General features: G+C 44.5%; 1 protein-coding gene and 1 non-coding gene across 11 annotated transcripts in view; one reads left to right on the top strand and one right to left on the bottom strand.

Moving 5' to 3' along the window:
* PTPRM (protein tyrosine phosphatase receptor type M) overlaps positions 1–24,940 on the bottom strand; it is an 892,842-nt gene that overhangs the window by 49,312 nt on the left and 818,590 nt on the right. For all 10 annotated transcript variants that reach the window (XM_038746194.1, XM_038746195.1, XM_038746197.1 and 7 more), the window contains one exon: positions 19,358–19,455. In XM_038746194.1, coding sequence (XP_038602122.1) covers positions 19,358–19,455 — 98 coding nt within the window. The remainder of the gene's footprint in view (positions 1–19,357; positions 19,456–24,940) is intronic.
* LOC119929198 lies at positions 8,082–8,219 on the top strand. The gene has a single exon (XR_005451334.1). It is a non-coding gene; the product is annotated as a small nucleolar RNA SNORA7 (small nucleolar RNA).

Here is a 24,940-nt window from a genome sequence, read left to right as displayed (position 1 = left end):
CCAGGCCTGTGCTCTATCCTTTATGTACATAACTTTATATTCTACTGCTTCCCCTGTCTGTAATGCCTGTTTCCTGCACTGAATTTATAAGCTCCTTGACAGCAGGGACCCTGTCTACCAATCCTCCTAAACTGTAGTCTCCCAAGTGCTTAGTACAGTGCTTTGCACATAGTAATAATAATAATAATGATGGTATTTGCTAAGCACTTGCTATGTGCCAAGTACTATTCTAAGTGCTGAATAATAATTACGGTATTTGTTAAGTGCTTAATATGTGCCGAGCACTGTTCTAAGTGCTGGGGTGAATACAAGGTAATCAGGTTGTCCCATGTGGGGCTCACAGTTTTAATCCTCATTTTACAGATGAGGTAACTGAGGCACAGAAAAGTTAAGTGTCTTACTCAAGGTCACACAGCGGAAAAATGGCAGAGCCAGGATTAGAACCCATATCCTCTGACTTCCAAACCCATGCTCTTTCCACTGAGCCACAGTAGGCACTTGATAAATGTCACTGACTGATTGATTAATGGCTGGGTTATGCTCATGTATTCTTGCTTTCTCTGTTACCCCTCTTCCTGCTTTCAAGCACTTAGTACAGGTCTCTGCACACAGTAAGTGCCCAGTGAAGAATTCAATTAGTCAATCAATCAATCACTGGCATTTACTGAGCATTTACTGTGTGCAATGCACTGCTCTAAGTGTTTGGGAGAATACAGGACAGCAGAGTTGGTAGACACATTTTCTATCTACAACAAGCTTAAAGATTACATATATATCATGGATTAATTGATCAATTTCAAGAGGCCTGGATGTGACCTCGACCTTCTGCATTGGTCTGACCCAATCTGGTGATGATATCCAGGTGTTTTAGATCCTGGTTTATGAAAAAAGCTCTTTTGCCATATGGGCAAATGGAGCAAAAGGGAAATTTCAAGGTGGGGTTATTGGTGTTACTGGTGGGGTAAGCCTAGTCTCAATACAGTGAGTTTAAGGTATGAACCTGACCTGCATCCACAGAGCACATGACATAGTAGAAAGTTGCCAATTTTTGACTTTCTTCATTTTTTGTCATCTTAAGCATTACCAAAAAAAATGATTGGAATAGGACTATTCCACTGATTAGTGGATTTTAAAACCACCAAACCATGGCCCTCAGCAATATAAGGAAAGATTCTGACACTGGATGGAGAGAGAATGGAACAGGTTCCTCTTTTGTAAAAGAAAAGGTCCACCATGCTGACAGCAGCCTGAAACATCAAGGTTTCTGTTTCAGTGTCAATCCAGAAAGTTGGAAGCTTTTATCACTGTGGATAAATGCCCTTATCCTTGATGCACTGATCTCAGACTTTCTGAGGTCTCCTTTCCCCTCACTGCAGAGATCCAGCCCTCTTCCCTGAAGCTAATCTCTCCCCAACTGGCCACTTAACTGCAACCAGATCTATTTCTAATGACTCCTGCATAATTACCCAGTGAAATTCCTGTCCAGAGCTGGGATCAAGTATTTTTTAACTCAAGGCAAACATTCAAGGCCTCACACCTTCCTCTGTAATGTGTCACTTTCAATCCTCCCATATCATTATCCCTTTCTCTATTGTAAATTCTCCCTCCCTGCAAATGTTCTTACCTGCTCTGTAACATCTCCCATCTCTGCAAAACCCTTTCCTAGCATCATTCTCCCCATCACATTTTTTAAATGGTATTTGTTAAGCATTTACTATGTGCCAAGCATTGTACTAAGGGCTGGGGTAGATACAAGGTTGGGCCAGTCTATGACCCACATGGGGCTTACAGTCTTAACCCTCATTTTACAGATGAACCCAGAGACTTGCCCAAGGTCACACAGTAGACATATGGCAAAGCTGGGATTAGAATCCATGTCCTTTTGACTCCCAGGCCCAAGTTTTATCCACTAGGCTATGCTGCTTCTCATTGCTCTTTTCCCTGATCCCATCCCAATCTGGCCATCTCCCTGCTTCGGCCCATACTTCACTCTGCCGCCTGGATCATTCTTCTACAAAACCATTCAGTCCATGTTTCCCCAGTCCTCAAGAACCTCCAGTGTTTGCCCATCTACCTCCGCATCAATCAGAAACTTCTTGCCATCAGCTTCAAAGCACTCACTTACCTTGCCCTCTCCTCCTACCTCACCACTCTGATTTCTTATTCCAACCCAGCCTGTATACTTTGCTCTTCTGATGCCAACCTACTCACTGTACCTCAATCTCGTTTATCTCGCTGTAGATCCCTCACACATGTCCTGCCTCTAGTAAATGCTTAAGAAGTTCCATTTAAAAATAAAAAAGGGAAAAAGCTGCAGTGGTGATGGAATCCGTTGTGTGGCATGGTGGATAGAGCCCGGGCCTGTGAGTCAAAAGGACCCAGGTTCTAATCCTGGCTCCGCCACTGGTCCAGCAGTATCTTCAGAAGAGATCTCCTCCTTCCTCTCAAGTGCCACTCCATCCACTTGAGCTTCGGATCCCATTCCCTCTCATCTTATGAAAACTCTCGCCCTTTCCCTCTTCCCCTCCTTAACTTCCATCTTCAACCGCTCACTCTCCAGTGGTTCCTTCCCCTCTGCTTTCAAACATGCCCATGTCTCCCCCATCCTAAAAAACCCTCTCTTGACCCCACTGCCCCTTCCAGATATCGCCCTATCTCCCTCCTACAATTCCTTTTCAAACTCCTAGAAAGAGTAATCTACACTTGCTGCCTCGAATTCCTCAAGTCCAACTCTCTCCTAGACCACCTCCAATCTGGCCTCCGTCCCCTACACCCCACCAAAACTGCCCTCTCAAAAGTCACCAGTGACCTCCTTCTTGCCAAATCCAATGGCTCCTACTATATCCTAATCCTCCTCAACCTCTCAGCTGCCTTCGACACTGTGGACCACCCCCTTCTCCTCAACATGCTATCCAACCTTGGTTTCACAGACTCCATCCTCTTCTGGTTCTCCTCATCTCTCTGGCTATTCATTCTCAGTTTCCTTCGCAGGCTCCTCCTCCTCCTCCTCCCATCCCCTTACTGTAGGGGTTCCTCAAGGGTCAGTTCTTGGTCCCCTTCTGTTCTCTATCTACACTCACTCTCCTGGTGAACTCATTCACTCCCACGGCTTCAACTATTATCTCTACGCTGATGACACCCAAATCTACATCTCCAACCTTACTCTCTCTCCCTCCAGGCTTGTATCTCCTCCTGCCTTCAGGACATCTCCATCTGGATGTCTGTCCGCCATCTAAAACTCAACATGTCCAAGGCTGAGCTCCTTATCTTCCCTTCCAAACCCTGTTCTTTCCCTGACTTTCCCATCACTGTGGATGGCACTACCATACTTCCCGTCTCACAAGCCCGCAACCTTGGTGTCATCCTCGACTCCACTCTCTCGTTCACTCCACACATCCAATCAGTCACCAAAACCTGCCGGTCTCACCTCCACAACATCGCCAAGACCCGCCATTTCCTCTTCATCCAAACCGCTACCTTGCTAGTTCAATCTCTCATCCTACCCTGACTGGATTACTGCATCAGCCTTCTCGCTGATCTCCCATCCTCCTGTCTCTTGCCACTTCAGTCTATACTTCACTCTGCTGCCCAGATTATCTCTGTACAGAAACGCTCTGGGCATGTTACTCCCCTCCTCAAAAATCTCCAGTGGTTGCCTGTCAACCTACAAATCAAGCAAAATACTCCTCATTCTCGGCTTCAAGGCTCTTCATCACCTCGCCCCCTCCTACCTCACCTCCCTTCTCTTCTTCTACAGCCCAGCCCACACACTCCGCTCCTCTGCCGCTAACCTCCTCATCGTGCCTTGTTCTTGCCTGTCCCACAGTCAACCCCTGGCCCAAGTCCTTCCTCTGGCCTGGAATGCCCTCCCTCCACACATCTGCCAAACTAGCTCTCCTCCTCCCTTCAAAGCCCTATGGAGAGCTCACCTCCTCCAGGAGGCCTTCCCAGACTGAACCCCCTTTTTTTCCTCTCCTCCTCCTCCCCGTCGCCCCCCTCCCTCTGCTCTACCCCCTTCCCCTTCCCGCAGCACTTGTATATATTTGTACATACTTATTACTCTATTTTATTTGAACATATTTAGTACTCTATTTTATTAATGATGTATATATAGCTATAATTCTATTAATTCCGGCAGTATTGATACCTATTTGTTTTGTTTTGTTGTCTGTCTCACCATTCTAGACTGTGAGCCCATTGTTGGGTACGGGCTGTCTCTATATGTTCCCGACTTGTCCTTCCCAATGGCTTAGTACAATGCTCTGCACACAGTCAGCACTTAATTAATACGACTGAATAAATGAATGAATGACCTTAGGCAAGTCACTTTTCTCTGGGCCTCGGTTGCCTCATCTGTAAAATGGGAATTACGATTGTGAGCCCTATGTAGGGCAGGGACTCCGTCCAAACCTATTAGCTTGTATCTACTCCAGGGCTTAGTAGAGTGCCTGGCATATAATAAGTGCTTAACAAATAACATAAAAATGAAAAAAAGGGGTTTTGCAACCAGTGTGGCTGGGTTTCTGCCATGCTCTCTGTTGGTCCCGGCCCTGATCCCAACAACCAACTCTCTACCATTTCTTAAAATATGTCTACATCTGCCCAGCTGCCAGCCAGCCAATCTTCCTTGTCCAGGAGTTGAGCCCCAGTTTTCAATTTATTGTCCTTCCTCTTGAAGGCCCAAATAAGGGGGAGACTAACTTCCTTGCCCAAGGTGAGCAAGGGAGCTCAACAGCAGGAAGACAGACCACACTGAAATTCATTACTTGGAGATCCTGCCCTGTTCCTCACTCTTCCTGCAGGAGTTCCTAGACTGGTGAGGGTTTGTCACTTTCTGAAGGGGTAAGTCATTGATCTCAACAGACTGGGCAAGAGAAGCAGCATGTCCTTGTGGAAAGAACACATACTTGGGAGTCGGAAGACCCGGGTTCTAAGACTGCCTTTGCCAAATTACTTGCTGTGTGATCTTGGACCAGTCACTTAACTTCTCTGTGCCTCATTCATTCCATTGTGTTTCCTGAGCACTTACTGTATGCAGAGCACTGTATTAAGAGCTTGCTGGAGTACAATACAGCAATAAACAGACACATTCCCTGCCCACAACAAGCTTATAGTCAGTTCCCTCAACTGTAAAATGGAGATTAAATACCTGTTCTTCCTTCTACTTAGAATGTGAGCCCCTTGCGGGACAGGGACTATGTCTGACCTAATTAACTTGTACTTATCCCAGAGCTTAGAACAGTGTTTGACATATAGTAAGTGCTTAAATACCACAAAAATTCCAGTAAATCCCACAATGTACAGTTCCACAGGAAATGTCTCTGAGGCAGAAAATTTCTTCTTGATAATGATGAGTTCTCTGTGAGCCAAGAGGGGAAATTCCTTTTTATCTCATATAATACTTTCTTTATTAATGGATGTTTGTTATTAAACAGGTATCTCATTTCCTGCCACTCTGGTAATCTACAAGCTCAGAAGTGCAGCAACACAGATACACTGTCTGGTTCATTATTACTTCTGGATCCCTGCTTTCACACACATTTGTTTCACTGACTAATTCTCACCACACCCTCTGGGAGGGAGACAGAGCAGGGAGATTAGATGTTGAAGATGGAGAGCGGAGAGAAAAAAAGGAGGAAGGGGGGGCGGGGAGAGCAGACTGGCTGTTTTTCCACCTGATAATTATAGTAGAACACTACATGTTAGTCATTTAAGAGGGGAGAAAAAAATTTTCAAATGTTCATATGAGCAGAACAGAGATGTAGGGCTATTGGAGCTGTGAGACCATCCCATATTGAATCCAATTATCCTGCCAACAGGCTACAGATGCACACTGCATCTCCACATACAAATTTATTCAGGGTATGCAATGGAATCTCTCAGTCCATTATGCCTTCATTCCAAGGTGCACTTGCCCATCTGTTACTCATTTTGGTTTTTCACTCTAAAAGCTTTAGAGAGACATGAAAGCAGGTGACCTCTGAACCATATGCCCCTAGGACAACACCTGAGAACAAAGTGAGTGTGATAAGGTGAGCTGACTAGGGAGCCAAGTTCAGATGCCTTAATGCTGGGGCTACTGCAGATATGGATGATAATGAGGAGTCTCGAGGATCTTGGTTCCATTTTTACAAAGCAGTGTTAAGGTTTGGCTCTATGCTAGCAGCAGGGTTTGAAAAGGTGGCCAAGAAAAGCAGGCCCATGGAGGTTCTGTCATCTTGCTAGTTTGGATGGGTGGAGAATATTAAAGAGTTGACAGATAACCCACAGATCTTTGGAATGAATATTCTGAGTGGTTCTTAGTCTGACCTTGAGATTTGTGTTGATACTGCAGAATCCTTCCACTGGAACAGCCCTGGATTTGGCTATGGCTAGGAGTCCTAGGTAATTTGCAGTCAATTCAGAATGTTTTTGTACAAAGCCCAATTCATACTGGATCCAGATATGGGCAAAAAAAATAGAAAAAATGGAAGTAGCATATGATTTGGGGTTGTCTAGGACTGTAGGCTGGGAACTGTCTACCATATCTGCTCTACTGTACTCTCCCAAGCTGTGTGGCCTAGTGAAGAGCATGGGCTTGGGAGTCAGAGGACATGGGTTCTAATCCTAGCTCTACCACTTGTCTGCTGTGTGACCTTGGGCAAGTCACTTAACTTCTTTGCACCTCTGTTACCGCATCTGTAAAACGGGGATTAAGACTGCAAGCCCTCTGTGTGACAGGGACTGTGATCAACCTGATTAACTTGCATCTACTCTACTGCTTCAAACAGTGCCTGGCACATAGTAAGTGCTTAACAAATACCAATTTTTAAAAAGAAAACTTAGTAGAGTGCTCTGCAGACAGTATGTGCTAAATAAATACCATTGTTTGATAGAAGTGAATACAAAGCTGTCCTCAGGTAAGCCACCTGAAGAAATGTTTGGGAAAGATGTTAAAACTTAATGGATTTAAAACAGGGATAGCAAGGGTATTATACTTTTGATATGCTTCTTTTAAGAGAAGATATGCTTCTTTTAGGAGAAGCAGTGTGGCTCAGTGGAAAGACCATGGGCTTGGGAGTCAGAGGACGTGGGTTCTAATCCAGGCTCTGCCACTTGTCTGCTGTGTGACCTTGGGCAAGTCACTTAACTTCTCTGTGCCTCAGTTACTTCATCTGTAAAATGGGGATTAAGACTGTGAGCCCCACATGGGACAACCTGATTACCTTGTATCTACCCCAGGGCTTAGAACAGTTCTTCGCACATAGTAAAGTGCTTAACAAGTTCCAATTATTAATATATTACAGATAGGGGAAATAGCAGAGTGTAAAGATATGTATATAAGTGCTGTGGGACTGACAGTGGGGTAACACGTTCTTAAGGGATACAGACCCAAATGCACATATGACTCGGTAGAGAGGCAGGCGAATAGGGTGGGGAAATGAGAGGTTAGTCAGGGCAGGCTTTTTGAAGTGATGTGATTTTTAATTCAGCTTTTAAGATGGGGAGAGAAGTGGTCTGTATACTTCTCCCCAATTACTCCTAAACCCTAATCGTGGCCTAGTGGAAAGAACTGGTACCTGGGAGTCAGAGAATCTGGGTATTAATTCTGGCTCTGTTACTTGCCTGCTGTGTGACCTTGTTGTAAAATGGAGTTGAATAATCCATTCTCTCCCTACTTAGTTGTGGGCAGCGAATGTATCTGTTATATTGTTACACTGTACTCTCCCAAGCACTAAGTACACTGCACTGCACCCAGTAAGTGCTCAATAAATACAACTGACTGAGCCCCGTGTGGGACAAGAACTGCTGAACTGTACTCTCAGGTGCCTCAGTACAGTGCTCTGCATACTGTAAGTGCTTAATAAATACCATTGATTGATGGTGTCAAACCTGATTATCTTGTATCTACTCCAGCTCTTGGTACAGTTTTCAGAACATAGAAAGCACTTAACAAATATCATAATTATTATCATTATTAATAACTTGGTGACACAGTCACCACAGTCTATTTGTATTGTACTCTCCCAAGAGAAAGCTAGAGTAAGCAATCAATAAATAGCATTGATGGACTGATTTTTCAGAGAACTAGTGAAATCCTCCCCTTCTCAGGGTCACACCTGGAGAGTTTCCAGTACTCTACCAGTCTCGACTATGGGAGGGAGAGTCAAGCAGAGGCCTACCCATTCCATTCCTAGCTTGGGCAGTGGCTAACGAGTGGAAGGCAATCTGGGACAAGTCAAAACTCACCTGTGCTGAGTGGCAGCGGCATGGGAGAGACTCAAGGGTGGATGCTCAATTTACAGCACGGAAGGAGGCAATGGTAAACCACTTACATACTTTTACCAAGAAAACTCTATGGATATACTACCAGACCGAATGCAGACGGAGTTGGGGCATTCTGGGAGAGATGTGTTCATGGCATTGCTCTGGGTCAGAGACAACTCAACAGCATAAGACAAGACACTTGTAATCCTAACAAATAACTAACTTACCTCCAGGGTTGAGTATTTTGTGAACAACCTTTAGATATCCAACACTTCAGATGGGTATCAGATTTCTATTCAATTTCATATTTTCCCCTCCCCACCATAAAATCTTCCACTGGAAAACAAAATTCCACCTCACTGTGTGGGAAAGTTTTCTCTCTAAACCATTCACTTCTAACCCTCGTGGGAAGCTGAGTTGCAGAAGCTCTATTGGAACTGGTCAGTTCCCTCAGATACAGAAATTGCAACTCTGGAAACCCATTTCCTGAAGTCTTGGGGAAGGTAGAAGCGGCAGTTCAAGGGAGGAAATTATCTGCTTAAATTTCAATAGGAAAGAAAACAATCTTTTTCAAATTTCCCTAAATGACTTTGGTGCCTTGGCTGCCACTTCTGAGTAGTGGATGAGAGAACTGGCCGACCACCAACAGTCCTATTCAATAAATCGGCTTTTCCCCAAGGTGCTTTCTATACTGTCCACTGTGAAAAGCCACTTTGAATGTACAAATCTAGAGAGTGTGATTTTCATCGTTTGGAAACACAACCATATTAAACCAAACCCCTTTACCACCAGCTTTAAGGTACTCAACCAAAAAATCTCTCCCCCTTCTACCTTACCTCACTCATTTCCTACTATAACCCAACATGCACATTTCACTCCTGTAATGCCAACCTACGACTGAATATATCTCAATCTTGATTTATTGCTGCCAACCCCTTGCTCATTCCTTCCTCCGGCCTGAAATGCCCTCCCACTTCACATACGAAAAACCAACACTCTTCCTACCTTCTAAGCCTTATTAAAATCACATCTCCTCTAAGAGGCCTTCCCAGAATAAGTCCTCATTTCCCTACTCCCTCTCCCTTCTGCGTCACCTATGGACTTGATATTCACTCCATCCTCAGTCTCACAGTACTTTTGTATATATCTGTTAATTTATCTTAATGTCTGTCTCCCCCTCTAGACTGTAAGCTCCTTGCGGGCAAGGAACATCTCTACCAACTCTATTGTATTATACTCCTCCAAGTACTTAGGACAGCACTCTGCACACAGTAAGCACTCAATAAATACCACTGATTGAAGAAACACATAACCTATCTAGATAGCATGATCAGTTACCAATATCTTATGATTATAAATTTGGAAAATCATGCTAGCTTTTTCTTAATGGTATTTGATAAGCACTTTCTTTTGCAGGCACTGTACTAAGCTATGGGGAGATACAAGATAACCAGGACAGACACAGTCCCTGTCCCACATGGGATTCACAGTCTAGATAATAACTTTACCTCCTCCCTTCCCACTTCCCATTTGCTGCAGCCCTACCCCTTAGATCCCCACTTCCCTCATCCCAAATCCAGAACTTTCAATTCAGGAAAGGGAAATCTCTTAACAGTGCCTGAGCCACTAGAGCCTTAACCTCCTTCCTAGCTTGTGTTTTGCAAAGCAGATTCTGAGAAGAAATGTTTACTCATTATCCCTTTTCCATGTCACTCCAGACATGATTGTGAAAAGAAAGGCAGAACAATTCCCCAATTGTATAATTTCTGTTCAGATCTTTTTTCTGCTTAGCTTTTTGAAAAGAGGTTAACATCTTCTTTCAGTCCCCTGCCCAACCTCTATTAGCGACAAAGCATTTCATCACCTTCTATCAGAATGGTTCACAGCGACTCAACCATAATTTTCCTAAATGACTGTGAGACCTCATTTGGATTTTTAATAAACAGTCACATTCTAATGAGGTCTTCATAAAACTGACTAAATATGTTTAGAAATCATTAGCTTAAATTACCAGAGCAAAAGTCTCCTTAGGGAGTCCTGCAGATTTGGTTATAAGGCTTCTGGCAGATGGATTCTTATAACACAACTGAGTTTTTGAATCTCTGAGCAAACGGAGCACATGTGAATGGTTGGGTAACAGGCTCCTGGATAAAAAGCTAAATGTTCCTCCAGTGGGTTCATTAAAGAGGGAAAACAATCACAACACATTTCTGTGCCACTTAAATGCCAGGTGTGCAGCCGTCTGCAGGTGCCAAGGAAGCTGACGAGGGTCCCTTGCCGGAACACACACACTTCAAGGGCTGCATGGTTTTGACAAGAAAGCCTCAGATAATGACAGGCCCTGGCAGATGTACCCAGACCCTGCTGGAGGGGGCTGCAAGGGACCCTGTCATCTGCACCAGGTGCCTGGATTTGGGAGACTCACAGTGGAGCCTCCACCTGCAATTAAAGCCCTCCTAATGCAGAGAGCTTCAGGGCAAAAAAAAAATGCAAGAGCCTAGCATTGATTTAATGAATACCCAGCTAGTCAGTGTAAACAAGCACACATATCCCTATCTCATACTTAATTCATGAAGGACACATATCGGGTAGCAAATATGTTAAGTAGATGGATCCTGCCCTCCAAACCTGTAATTTTTATTTCTTGGTGGTCCCTTCACCATGAAATGGACATTAGACCTCCAAACCTAACCGTTCCACCACCTGAGCACTTTGATAGTCACCCCACCCCCACAGCACTTATGTCTAGATACTCAGAATCTGCCTCTTCCCCTATCTGTAATGTTTTTAAATCTCCGTCTCCCCCACTACCCAGTAAGCTCCTTGGGAGCAGGGATTGCACCTACCGACTCTACTTGTATTATGCTCTCCCAAGAAATTGGTTCAGAGCTCTGCACATTGTAAGAGCTCAATCTATACCACTGATTAACAGGTATACCTGTTTGACAAGGTATTCGTTTTCCCTAAAAGGGGAACATCTCTTGTCAACTTCAGAGACTTAGAGACAGGTCAAATCCATTCCCGAGGAAGCACGCAAGTCCTTTGAATAACAGGCAAGAAGGTCAAGGGTGGAAGAAACCCTCAGGTTGTCTTAAAGGCAAGCAGCCTCTCAGCTGCCATATTTCTTCAGTTCTGGGAAGGGGTGGATGAAATGCAAATCGACCGGGGAGTAGGGTAGAGAAAAGGTAGAATTAGACAGACTCCATTACAGATGCTCACTAAGAAGCCCTTTTTTGAACGCCCCTTTCCTATAAGTATATATAGCGCTGTCCTTCCTATTCAACAGGGCCACTACTGACAGCATGGTGTGCGACAATGGGGCCGGAAAGACCAATGTATAGAGTTGTCTTTTGTTTTTTAGGAAGACACTACTGATGGTGAAGTTCACCTACAAATGAGTTTGTGGCTGAAAAAGCCAATGCCACAGTTCTGGCTACACTGGGCACACAAAAAGATTGTCCCTTGTTGTGTTGTACTTAATTGGAGCACCTTGTCCTGTTTTCTCTTTTGCCTCCTTTTCTGTCTTTCCATGCAAATCTTTTGCCCAAAGAAAGCCACTCCCTTCTTGTTACACAGTGTGCCACAGTCCTGGCTACAGTGGGCACACAAAAAGGTGTTGTGTTGTTGTATTTGATGTTTGGTGCTCCTTTTCGGTCTTTCCATGTGAATCTTTTGCTCAAAGAAATAATAATAATAATAATAATAATAATAATAATAATAATAATAATAAATTGTGGTGTTCGTTAAGCGCATACTATAGGCCAGGCACTGTACTAGGCACTGGGGTGGATACAAGGTAATCAGGTTGGAAAGAGTCCCTGTTCCAGGTGGGGTTCACAGTCTCAATTCTCATTTTAGGCACAGAGAAGTAAAGTGACTTGCCCAAAGTCACACAGTGGCAGAGCTGGGATCGGAACCCAAGATCTTCTGCATCCCATGCCTGTGCTTTATTCACTATAACATGTTGCTTCTCCAAGCCACTCTCTTCTTGATAGTAGTGTGCCATGCAGGTCTGTCATCAGCAACTGATGCCCAGTTTTCCGCTGGGATGCAGTGCTATCTGAGGTTTTGTTTCACCATGTCCTTAAAAAGGTTCCTCTGCTCTCCTTGCTTTTGGGTGAAAAGACTTTCGTGTAATTGACACTCCATTATACTCTTTTGTTCCAGTAAAGATTGTTTTTTGCTGTACTGATGCATTTGCATGTCACTTGTTTTCTAATGTGCTTCTCAGTTTTCCAGTCTCTTCCAAAGGGAACCAACCTATTTCCTGACTCCAGCAGCAGGTTGATCTATGCACTGTAGATGTCTCAAAGGAGCACTGTCATTCTACCCTATAGGAGACAGCGCTTCCCTCTGCTTTTTCTTTCTCTGCTTGTTAAGGCCACCTTTCACTTAGCACACATACATTCTCCTCGCATGTCTCAGCCATCAAGGCTGCACTGATATGAACATTTCCCTAAAATCTCCGGGCTACACAAACCCACGTGGAAAGTTGGACACCCCTAGAGTGTCCCTTAAGAAGGCTCTACTGCCGTCAGGTTGTTTTGGAAGTTGGTTCTGTTCCCTTTTTGCTTATTCATAAAGCCTTTGGGGCTGCTTTTAATACTCAAAACGAGGTATGAACTGGCCTTAAGAGACACAGCCTGAAGAGCCAGGCTCTTTTTAAGTTCTGTAGCCCCAACCTCAGAATTTTCAATTAACCAGAAGCTAATAATTCCCACTTGCGTGTACTCTCTTCGAGTGCTAACACATGGTAATACTTAATAAATATCATTATCGCTAGCTGAATAATAAAATTATAGATTTGTGAAGTCACCTGCAGATGTATTATTATTATTGGTAATAACAATAATAACTAAATAAGTCATATAACTAAGCTTTTTCTGTGTACCAAGCCCTGTACTAAGTGTTGGAGTAGTTATAAATTACAACGGACACAATCTCTGTCCATATCACAATGGTACTTATTGAGCACACTTTTCATGTGCAGGGCACATGGGGCTCACATTCCAAGTGAGAGGAAAAACAGGTAATTTAATCATCATTTAACAGATGACAAAACTGAAACACAGAAGAGTTAAGTGACTTGCCTAAGGTCAGAGCAGGCAGGTGGCAGACTAGGATTAGAACCCAGGTCTTCTGATTCTCAGGCCCGTGCTCTTTCCACTAGGCCATGATGCTTTAGAGAAGCAGCATGGCTCAGTGGAAAGAGCATGGGCTTTGGAGTCAGAGGTCGTGGGTTCGAATCCCGCTCCGCCACATGTCTGCTGCGTGACCTTGGGCAAGTCATTTAACTTCTCGGAGCCTCAGTTACCTCATCTGTAAAATGGGGATGATGACTGTGAGCCGCACACGGGACAACCTGATCACCTTGTATCCCCCCCAGTGCTTAGAACAGTGCTTTGCACATAGTAAGTGCTTAACAAATGCCATTATTATTATTATACCTCAATCAATAATAAATACTCCCTTTTCATGTACAAAAGTTACTCAATCTCAGTAGAGTAATAATAATAATAATTAATAATTGTGGTATTTGTTTAGTGCTTACTAAATGCCAAGGACTGTACTAAGCACTGGGGCATATACGAGATAATCAGGTCCCACATGGGGCTCACACTCTAAGTAGTAAGGAGAACAGGCACTGGATCCTCAGTTTGAAGATGAGGGAACTGACTTGTCCACGGTCACACAGAAGGTAAGTGGCAGAGCTGGGATTACAGCCGAGGTCTTCTGATTTCAAGGCCCACTGCTCTTTCTACTAGCCCATGCTGCTTCCCATTCCTTGGTATTGCTGGAGAGAAAGCAGCACTGCTTCGTTTCCTCTTTGCTATACTTTATATTATCTCACTCAAAAATTTCTGATGTGGTTTACTGCCTTGTGTCTCATGTCTCTCCCCACTTCAATCCATACTTCATGCTGCTGCCCGGATTATCTTTGTCCGGAAACGCTTTGGGCATGTTACTCCCCCTCTCAAAAATCTCCAGTGGCTACCAATCAATCTGCACATCAGGCAGAAACTCCTCACCCTGGGCTTCAAAGCTCTCCATCACCTCGCCCCCTCCTACCTCACACCTCCCTTCTCTCCTTCTACAGCCCACGCTGCACCCTCCGCTCCTCTGCCGCTAATCTCCTCACCGTGCCTCGTTCTCGCCTGTCCCGCCATCGACCCCTGGCCCACGTCATCCCCCGGGCCTGGAATGCCCTCCCTCTGCCCATCCGCCAAGCTAGCTCTCTTCCTCCCTTCAAGGCCCTACTGAGAGCTCACCTCCTCCAGGAGGCCTTCCCAGACTGAGCCCCTTCCTTCCTCTCCCCCTCGACCCCCTCTCCATCCCCCCATCTTACCTCCTTCCCTTCCCCACAGCACCTGTATATATGTATATATGTTTGTACATATTTATTACTCTATTTATTTATTTATTTATTTTACTTGTACATACCTATTCTATTTATTTTATTTTGTTAGCCTGTTTGGTTTTGTTCTCTGTCTCTCCCTTTTAGACTGTGAGCCCACTGTTGGGTAGGGACTGTCTCTATATGTTGCCAACTTGTACTTCCCAAGTGCTTAGTACAGTGCTCTGCACACAGTAAGCGCTCAATAAATATGATTGATTGATTGATTGATTGAGTGATTTGACTTAAAAAACCAAACTCTTTGCTGACACTGATTCAGTGGCCTAATCTGGAGAAAAAATATCTCTTTGGCTAAGCTACGTCTCTCCCTTTAAAGACATGAATGAATTTTTCTGGTTATTAAGGGTGTTCTTGGTGTCTAAGAGGGTTCTGAATTTAGGGGTCACTTTCACCCTACAGGGCTCCTCTGTTTGACCCAAGGAACTTTAAAATGGACAGTGTGCAAAGGAAAATCTCTACTGCATGACATCCATTTTTAGGGGTGGTGGGGAATTCACTACCCTGTCAGGGAGAAATTAAAAACATATATCAAAACCATTTTAGCTTCAGTCTAAATAGGTAATCTTTTTTCCCACAGTAGTGGTTAGTTGACGAGAACTAATGGAATGCATTTGGCCAATTGCGTGGTCATAAGTGATTTGGGTGCAGACACAGAAGAAAACAAAATCAGTTATAGGATGGTATATGACAGAAGCAACATGGCTTAGAAGAAAGAGACCAGGCCTGGGAGTCAGAGGATCTATGTTCTAATTCTAGCTCTGCTACTTGCCTGCTCTGTGACCTTGGGAAAGTCACTTAACTTCTCTGTGCCTAAGTTTCCTCAACTGTAAAATGGGGATTCAATACTTCTCCATCCTATTTAGACTGAGAGCCCCATGTGGGGCAGACCGTATCCAACCTGATTAACTTGTTTCTACCCCAGTGCTTCCCCTCTCAGGGTCACACCCGGAAAGTTCCTAGCACTCTACCAGTCTCGACTACATGAGGGAGAGTCAGGCAGAGGCATATCCATTCCATTCCTAGTTTAGGCAGTAGCTAGTGAGTAGAAGGCAATCTGCTACAAGTCAAAACTCACCTGTGCTGGGCAACAGAGGCATGGGAGGGAATCAAGGGAGAAGACTCAAGTTTACTGCACAGAAGGCGGCCATGGTAAGCCGATTCCGGATTTTTACCAAGAAAACTCTATGGATACACTACCAGAATGATTGCAGATGGAGGTGGGGCATTCTGCAAGAGATGTGTCCATGGCATCGTTTTGGGTCGAAGACGACTCGATGGCATAAGACAAGACAAGACCCCAGTGTTTAGAACAGTGCTCGGCACATAGGAAATACTTCACAAGTACCATAATTACTATTATCCTGAGTTCAAGCTTCAGATTCTTCTACCACTTCTACCACTTCAGAGAAGTAACATGGCTTACTGGAAAGTGCAAGGGCCTGGAAGCCGGAGGATCTGGGTTCCAATCCCAGGTCTGCCACTTGTCTGCTGTGTGGCTTTGTTTTGTTGTCTGTCTCCCCCTTCTAGACTGTGAGCCCGCTGTTGGGTAGGGACCGTCTCTATATGTTGCCAACTTGGACTTCCCAAGCGCTTAGTACAGTGCTCTGCACACAGTAAGCGCTCAATAAATACGATTGAATGAATGAATGAATGGCTTTGGGTACGTCACAACTTCTCTGTGCCTCAGGTCCCTCTTCGGCAAAATGGAGATTCAGTACCTGTTCTTCTAGTTAGACTGTGAACCCCATGTAGGACCGGATTCTTTTGTACCTGCTGTAGTCCTTAGTACACTGCTTTGAACATAGTAAGCGCTTAATAAATGTCATTATTATTATTATTATTATTATTATCATTATTACAGTGCTGGGCACATAGTAAGCACTTAACTATTACAATTAATATTAATGTTATTATTATTATGTCTCAGAAGTCTGTAGGGCCCCACTGTACCTCAATCTCACCTGTCTCACCGCCAACCCCTTGCTCACATCCTGCATCTGGCCTGGATTGCCCTCCCTCCACAAATCCACCAATGACTTTCCCCCGCCTCAAAGCCTTACTGAAGGCACATCTCCTCCGATAGGCCTTCCCTGACTAAGCCCTCCTTTCTTCTTCTCCCACTCCCCTCTAGGTCAACCTGAGTTGCTCCTTTTATTCATCCCCTGTCCCAGCTCCACAGCACTTACGTTCATATCTGTAATTTTATTTATCTATATTAATGTCTGTCTCCCCCTCTAGACTGTAAGCTCGTTGTGCGCAAGTGCATAGTACAGTGCTCTGCACACAGTAAGAGCTCTATAAATTTGATTGATTGAATGAATGAATGAAGGGATTGTGCGGGGTTCAGACAAGTGATCCGTGTATCCCTCATGGGCCTCTCCAGACTCTGTCTAAGAGGGCAGGGATGGGAGATCTGGTTTCGGAAGATTCCTCAGAGCTCTCAGCACCCTGATCCAGCCCTGCCACCCTCAGGGAACCATCAGCAAGTCCTGGCAGGAGAGGAAGCAAATAGGCCAAGTTGGTCTTGGTCTAAAAATACCGTTAAACAGCTTGGCAAATGAGACAATCCTTGGGTTGAGCCAGCCTCAGAATGACCTCTATTCCAACCCCTTCTGGTCCTTGCTTCTGTTTTCAGGTTAGATGCCCCTTCTCTTCTGGGCATTTTACAATTGCACCCTTTAGATGCCTAAACCAACCTCCTCATTACTACTAACAAGAGGCAGTAGTGGCATGAGAAGCAGCATGGTATAATGGGTAGAACATGGGCCTGGGAATCCTAAGGTCATGAGTTCTATTCTCAGCTCTGCCATTTGTCCGCTGTGTGATCATGGGCAAGTCACTTAACTTCTCTGTGCCTTGGTTATCTCATCTGTAAAATGGGGATTGAGACTGTGGGCTCCACGTGGGACAGGGACTGTGTCCAACCTGATTTGCTTGTATCCACTCCAGCACTTAGTACAGTGCCTGGTACATAGTAAGCACTTAACAAATACCACAGTTATTACTAAGGCCCCTCCTAACATCTTCCCAACCAATATGCCAAAGTGTCTCCTCTTGTTCCAAACTCTCTTTCCTTCACTGCCTGTCCATCAGCCACTGTCAACAACAGGTATTTTACTTTTTAGCTGGGTGTAGAGCTGATTGGGCATTTTTGGAATAACTTACTGGTTTCAGTTCTAGTCCACAAGCTACAATGACGCCTCTTCCTTCCTGGCATCCCCACAGTTTGGCACAGTAGTCACTGGCTTTCAATCAATTCATCAATCAACCAATTGATTTAGCACTTACTGTGTGCAGCGCACTGTACGAAGCACATAGGAGAATACAATACAATAGAGTCGATAGACACATTCCCTGCCTTTAAAGACTCCAACCAGTAAGATAAGTGAACAGGTGTGCTCTATTTAATGATCTGCAAGGCAAAGCAGCAGCAATCTCAGATTTATCTTCTGTTTAAATTATGCTCTGGAAATCATCTCAGAACACTAAAACCTACAGACCACAACCATAGTCAAAGAGATTTTTGATTACCATAGGTAGCGATTCCAACATGTACCGTTGCATTTCAAAGTGACTTTACCAGTCACTAACTGACCCAAGATTCTGGCTGGAGTCTTAATCCTGTTTTACAGATTAGGAAAATGGAGACTGTTAAAACAAGGGCCTTTCTAACAAGTCGTTGGCTCTGGGACCATTTCCTCAATCAACACTTGCACTACTGCATTCAACTTCCCAAGCCCATTGGTTTCCCTTTGCTGGGATAAACATTCATGGCAGACACTTGTACTTCCTGGTAGGACCACCAGATAGGCCCCGCAAATCCAGTGCTCCTGATTTTCCAATGGTGGTACATCTTGAATGAATCTTGACTGTTACTATGCTACAAAAGAAAGAATTCAAGCTACACTGGGTGACAATTAAAACCATAATAAAGCAATGGAAGTGCTCTGTGCACCCTGGGCCAGTGATATAATATAACAATGATAACTGTTGCATTTGTTAAGCGCTTACTACATGACAAGCACTGTTCTAAGCACTGGGGTAGATAGGAGGTAATCAGGTTGGACACAGTCCCTGTCCCACATGGGGTTCACAGTCCTAAACCTCACTTTATAGCTGAGGTAACTGAGGCCCAGAGAAGTTAAGTGAAGCCCAAGGTCACACAGCAGACATGTGGCAGAGCTGGGATTAGAACCCATGTCTTCTTACTCCCAGGCTCTTTCCACTGGGCTATGCTGCATTACTCCGCCATGCTCTTGGACTCTCCCATCACCACCGCGAAAACCACCATACAACCGCTGCCTTTCCTCCACCACCGAGGGTCATTCATTCATTCAATTCACTCAGTTGTATGTTAACTTTGCTCCCATGTGCTCTCGGACAACTCCATCACCGCTGAGACCTGGACCCTACTTTGTGTACTTGTGTTGTGTTTAATGTTCCATCACTCCTTTTGGATCTGTCTCCAATCCCTTCACCCCACTTAAACTTTTAGAATGTAAGCCCCATATTCCCACCTATGTATTTTTTTGCAGCACTTACTACAGTGCTTTGCACTGTGTTTTAATAAATTACTATTTCTAATTTGTGTGATACTAGGACTAAGTTCAAGTGTTTCTTTAAAGTACAAATGGAGCAACAGCAATGCATTGAGCTTTTTTTTTTTTTAAGTACCAACCAACAAACAAAACTTACCCTTCCAACTTCCACCAGGTTCGTTCCCATGACTATACTGGCAGTATTTTCATGCCACACCATTCTCCAGAAATCATATATCGTCTCTTGCATGGGTCCTGAAATAAAGGTAAAAGGGGAGGATTATCTTTTGGTAAATTGCTAGAATTGGATACTGTAAGTGCTTAGTACAGTGCTCCTCTGCATATGCTAAGTGCTTAATAAATACCACTGATTGACTGTGAGGCTTAGAGAAGTACTGGTAAATAAGTATGTTGTACACTCACATTTCTCTCCTCGACAGAATTGTCCCTCCAGTAATATCTTCAGGAATAATATCAGATTTTTCATTTAAGGTTGAATAATCTTATGTCGCTAAGTCTATCTGCATTTACCATTTTTCTCCTCCCTCTTGAACTAGTGCAGCGAAAGAAAGTTATTTCTCTATCATTTAGATATTTATATCCATAATACTCAAGAGTGGCATTATAAAAAATGGATAACATTACTCTTTCTGCTAACAATTGCATGATATCCTGGGGAAATGGTATATGGAATGAAATAAGTCTCAATAGGCCAAATGGCTTTCTCTTGTTTCTAATATTTTTCTTGTTCTGTGCTATCTGTCAAATTAGTCCAATTCCCAAACTGTACTTTCTGAATGGGGAGAGAAGTTGTAGTAGCAATTCCTGTCCTAAGTCTCAGAATAGGGGAAGCTATTAAGATCCTTGGAAGGACAAAGGAAAGTGCCTTCATGGGACTAGAACCTGGCTCTACAGTCTCTACCTCAGCCCTCTGTTAGCCAAGCCATTTCTACGCACACTCAACACCTCCCTTTCCACCCAAACTGCTGGCTCTTTTCTTGTGTCGTGTCATGTCGTGTCTTCTCTCTCTTCTCTCTCTCTCTCCCTCACTCTCTCCTCTTCCCCCCCGCCCACCATTTTCCACTCCCTTCCTGCCCCACTCTTCTGCAGACCCCACTAAATAACTTAGGGTGCCTGAGAGCTCTGGGGACATGGAAGGGGTAAGTCCCCACTCTAGAATTGTTGTCTCCAATGAAATAAGGGCTGCCATCCCTGGCTGATCCCTGCTTTTCTCTTCACCACTTCCAAGGGGGAATTAAAAATTGGCACTTAATGTTTCCAAAGGCACAAGCAAATGCAAGCCCTCATCCATCAACAGACACCTAACCAGGAATGTGGCTCATTTAAAATGTATTTAATACTGTGGCTAGCCATGTCTTTAGAGAAACAACCCCAGCCAATATATTTTGTGGATAAATTTATCTTCTCAGTCTGACACCTGAAACCACAGGGAGGAATTGGCACTTAAAAAAAATCAAAACAAAACAAACTTCAATCCCCAAGCTTGTTGTTGGACCTATACGGACCCTTGACGATGGTGGTGGTGGCAGAGTATTCCCCGTTCTGGAAATCTAGGTCTTGGCCTGCCCATCCTTCCTGTGCCCAGGCTGGAGCCTGCCTCTGATGGCACCAAAACCAGTTTGGTTCCAGCTGCAGCATGGCGGCAGTGGTCCCTCCACGCTGGAAATGAGCCAGGCCCAACTGGAATGCCTGGGATTCCCTAGTACATGGGCAGCTGACAGGGCTCTGCCCTCCTCAGGGAAACTGGCCTGTCAGAGCAATTCCCAAATTAATAATAATAATATTTATGTTATTTGTTAAGCCTTTACCATGTGCCAGGCACTGCACTAAGCACTGGGGTGGATACAAGCAAATCGTGTTGGACACAGTTCCTGTCCCACTTGTGGCTCATAGTCTCAATCCCCATTTTACAGATGAGGGACCCGAGACCCAGAGAAGTAAAGTGACTTGCCCAAGGCCCATGCTCTAGTCACTACTCTATGCAGAATTTCAGGCTACTTCTGGTTCACTGGAGTCACTGTTGCCATTGAAATGGGGTTGTGAAAGTCTGAGCAGTCATCGAAGCTAGACCCAGATCCGCTTCAGGCTAACGTGAACCAGACTCAGAGCCTGCAGGCTTAACTTGGGCCTGTGCAGGGCTCTAGTTAACGGTCAGTTAATCAATCAACTGCCACATTGGGTCCCTGTCCCATTCTGACTGTGGGCCTAAGCGGGTAAATCCATTTGCTCTTCAGGGTGTCCGAGAAAAGCTTTTTCAGGGCAAGGAAACCAAAAGCTCAGTAGGAGCCATGTGCGGAAGGCATTTCAGACTCAGATTGAGGTTATCAGCCCAAGTTCAGGAAAAAGTTCCTTCCCGAATTCTCACAATTGCAACTCCTTAATGCAAGGGTCCCTTCGGAAAGAAAGGACCATGTCTTCAGTAATCAAGCTGTTTCCCAGCTGCACAAACACTGCTCTCTACTACTAAACAGATCATCTGTTTGTCATGCCCAAGCTGTCATGTTGGCCAAGGCTGGAGTACAATTCATTTTGCTATTTTTAATGCAAGCCATTAGCCTATATGACCTGAGTACAATACCCACCTACCAGCCCTCCTGCTGAGGCTTCCCCCTCCCAATCCCCTCTCTCTTCCCAGCTGAGTTCTGGCTTTTCTGGAAGTGCCATTTGGAATTACGAGGGCAGGCTGACGGGGGCCTTTTGAACCTGTCACTGGCCTCTTTCAGAAAGCGAGCTCTCAGCGGCAGGGGACATGACTTCCTGATCCGATCTGCTCCTAGAGGGACCCTCCAATAATAACGTGGCTTTCCAGGAACACGGCCCTCTGACACCTGGCGTTTCAGAACCCACCAGCGGCTTTCAGGGTTCACTGGTAACTGTACTTTCTCTCTGATGCTTCAGTTTATAAGCAGAACTTAATTTTCATGTTGAGATTGGCTCTAACGCTGGAGTTCCCAAAATGGGCAATCCCTTCTAAAGGTCAAAAGTATCCTTCAGGTCTACCATATTTCATTCTCTTTGGACCGACATTCTGAAGGAGGAAAGTTAAGACAGAAAAATGAATTAACTTAGATTTTGTTCCGGTGGTCTCAAAAATTAAGTTCACGTTCACTGTAGAGGTTGGCTCTATTTGAAATTGGAAGAAAAAGTCAAACTTGAATGCCTCCCTGGCTCCAGGGAAACAGAATAAAACCAAAGTGTGGCCTACTCTGGGAGTCATAATAATAAAAATAATAATAATGGCATTTATTAAGCGCTTACTATGTGCAAAGCAATGTTCTAAGCACTGGGGAGGTTAAAAGGTGATCAGGTTGTCCCACAGAGGGCTGACAGACTTAATCCCCATTTTACAGATGAGGGAACTGAGGCCCAGAGAAGTTAGGTGACTTGCCCAAAGTCACACAGCTGACAATTGGCGGAGCCGGGATTTGAACCCAGGACTTCTGACTCCAAAGCCCACATTCTTTTCCACTGAGCCACACTGCTTCTCTAAGTCATGAGTCATGAGGCCTGGGGTATGCCATTTGCCTGCTTTAAGTGACCTTGGGCAAATCACTTAATTATTCTGCGTCTCAGTTTCCTCACCTGTGAAATGAGAATTAAATGCCTATTCTCCCTCCTCTTCAGACTAGGAGTCCTATGTGAGACAGGGTCTGTGTGTTCCTGATCTGAATGTACTATAAACCCCAACACTTCGGCAATGTTTGGAACACAATAAACACTTGGCAAATGCCACAGTTCTTATTAGTGTTGTTAGTATTATTACTAAAGGATCCCCTTTCACCTGACAGTGTCCTAATTTTACTCTCTCCCCCTCTACTTCAGCTGTGTTGACTCTAGCACCTGCCATGCCTCTGAGAAGTGACTGAATAAATGCCCTCCCCTGCCAGGCTGGATGGGCCTCTCTTCAATCTTGTCTGCTACAGTAATGCAATGATAATTAAAATTGCCTTAAGGGGGAAAGTGGAGATTTTGGGGGCTGATTGCTCAAAGTGTTTTTCACTTCATCCTCTCCACACCTATCCATCCACAACAGCTTTCCTCAAACCTCCTTTCAAATTCTGGACATTTCAGGGGAAAAAGGCCACCTAGCTCTTAAAGTAATCCTTTTCTCTCCTATTTTTCTTTCCTCCTTGACATTTTTCAAATTATTTTCTGACATCTGAATAAATTATTACTCTCTGTCACTTATCTCCTGACAGAACTGAAAAGCACTAGGGGCCAGGCTAGGGTGTAGAATTTATTGTCACTGAGAGCGGCAGAGTTTGATTTCAGAAGTTCCTGATAGGCCTTCAGAGACCACCACCACTGTCAGTCACATGTTTAACGACACTGGCACAAGCGGCTAGAAGGTTTTCCTCAACTCTTGGCCCCATGTTGGATGCATTCTGGGAACATCCCCCACTACAGGGAGGGAATGGCCTGCAGAGAGGTTACTTTGGCCTGTCGCCAGGATTGGCTACTGGCAGGAGCCGACCAGAACCCAAACGCACACAAAGAAGGAATTCCAATTGTGAAGTGGAGAACTGCAAGGATAGTGTTCAAACCACGATCAAGAGTCACACTTCTTTGATTCCTAAAGTCCCTGGATGCGGGCAAGCAATCGGTTTACAGATGCTCAAGTGGAAAAGAAGCTCAGTTCCTCATTAGCCACCCCCTTGTGGGAGGAGAGTGTTCAAAGGAAAGGACAAGCTACTGAAGGAGTGTCTGGCCATTAGCCCACTCCATTGTTCTCATAATAGCTGGCATGCCAGTGCTGTGTGGGACAGCTTTGCAGAGGAGTCACTTGGTCTGATGACACATGCTTCAAAAGGGAGACCGCAGCTGGAATCAACTGCACCCAAAACTAAAGAATAAAAAAATGCTAATGAAGGAAACTTAAGGAAATGACTTATGGTGCTGGATGAGTCTGTAAAAGGAAGTACTGTGAACAATCAATCAACCGAGCAATCAATCAGGGGAATTTTGAGTGCTGACTGTGGGCAGAACACAATTTAGCACCTCGACCGACAATTTCTTATATCCTTTTCCTCTTCTCCTGTGCATTCTGATTCTTACTCCTGACCGTTCGTCCTTGCAAAAAGAGTTACTACTGAGCCAGCGTTCTCTAGGCTCAATTGGAAAGGCGAGTCACTGAAGTGAGGAAAGACAATGCAAAAGACAAATTACTAGCATGTAACATGGATTTCAAAGCAGCTGGGAAGTGATGATGTGCTTGCCAGACATTACTTATTATATAATATCACCACTATCACAGTAATAATATCACCCAGTGGTACTGAAACAGTGACCTATCACAGTCATATGCTTAGCAGACATTACTTATTATATAATATCACTACTATCACAGCAATAATATCATCCAGTGGAACCAAAGAGTGACCTACACCTCTCAGCAGCTGGAATTTGTCTCAGAATCTCCCCTTATTCTGCATGTACAGTAGACTATGTTGGAGGCGAGAGGGCCCCCAGAGAGCATGAGTGAGCGGTCATTAACCTACACATAGGCAAAATCCCTCCATACTCCTAACATGCTTCATATCCAACTTTTCAGGAGCCAAAAAGCACTGTATGAGTGAGAATGGTAAAAATGAAGTAAGGAGACAAATACTACCCTTTTTGCCAAAAGAACCACTGAAGCCTCCATTACATGCTTTTCAGAGTGGAATTCCCTAACCAGATGCTTTAAGTGGTTGTGCTCTGCTGGGTTCCATAAGCAAGT

Source organism: Tachyglossus aculeatus, chromosome 5, assembly GCF_015852505.1.
Source record: "Tachyglossus aculeatus isolate mTacAcu1 chromosome 5, mTacAcu1.pri, whole genome shotgun sequence".
NCBI lineage: Eukaryota > Metazoa > Chordata > Mammalia > Monotremata > Tachyglossidae > Tachyglossus > Tachyglossus aculeatus.
This window is presented reverse-complemented; position numbering and strand designations above follow the sequence as displayed.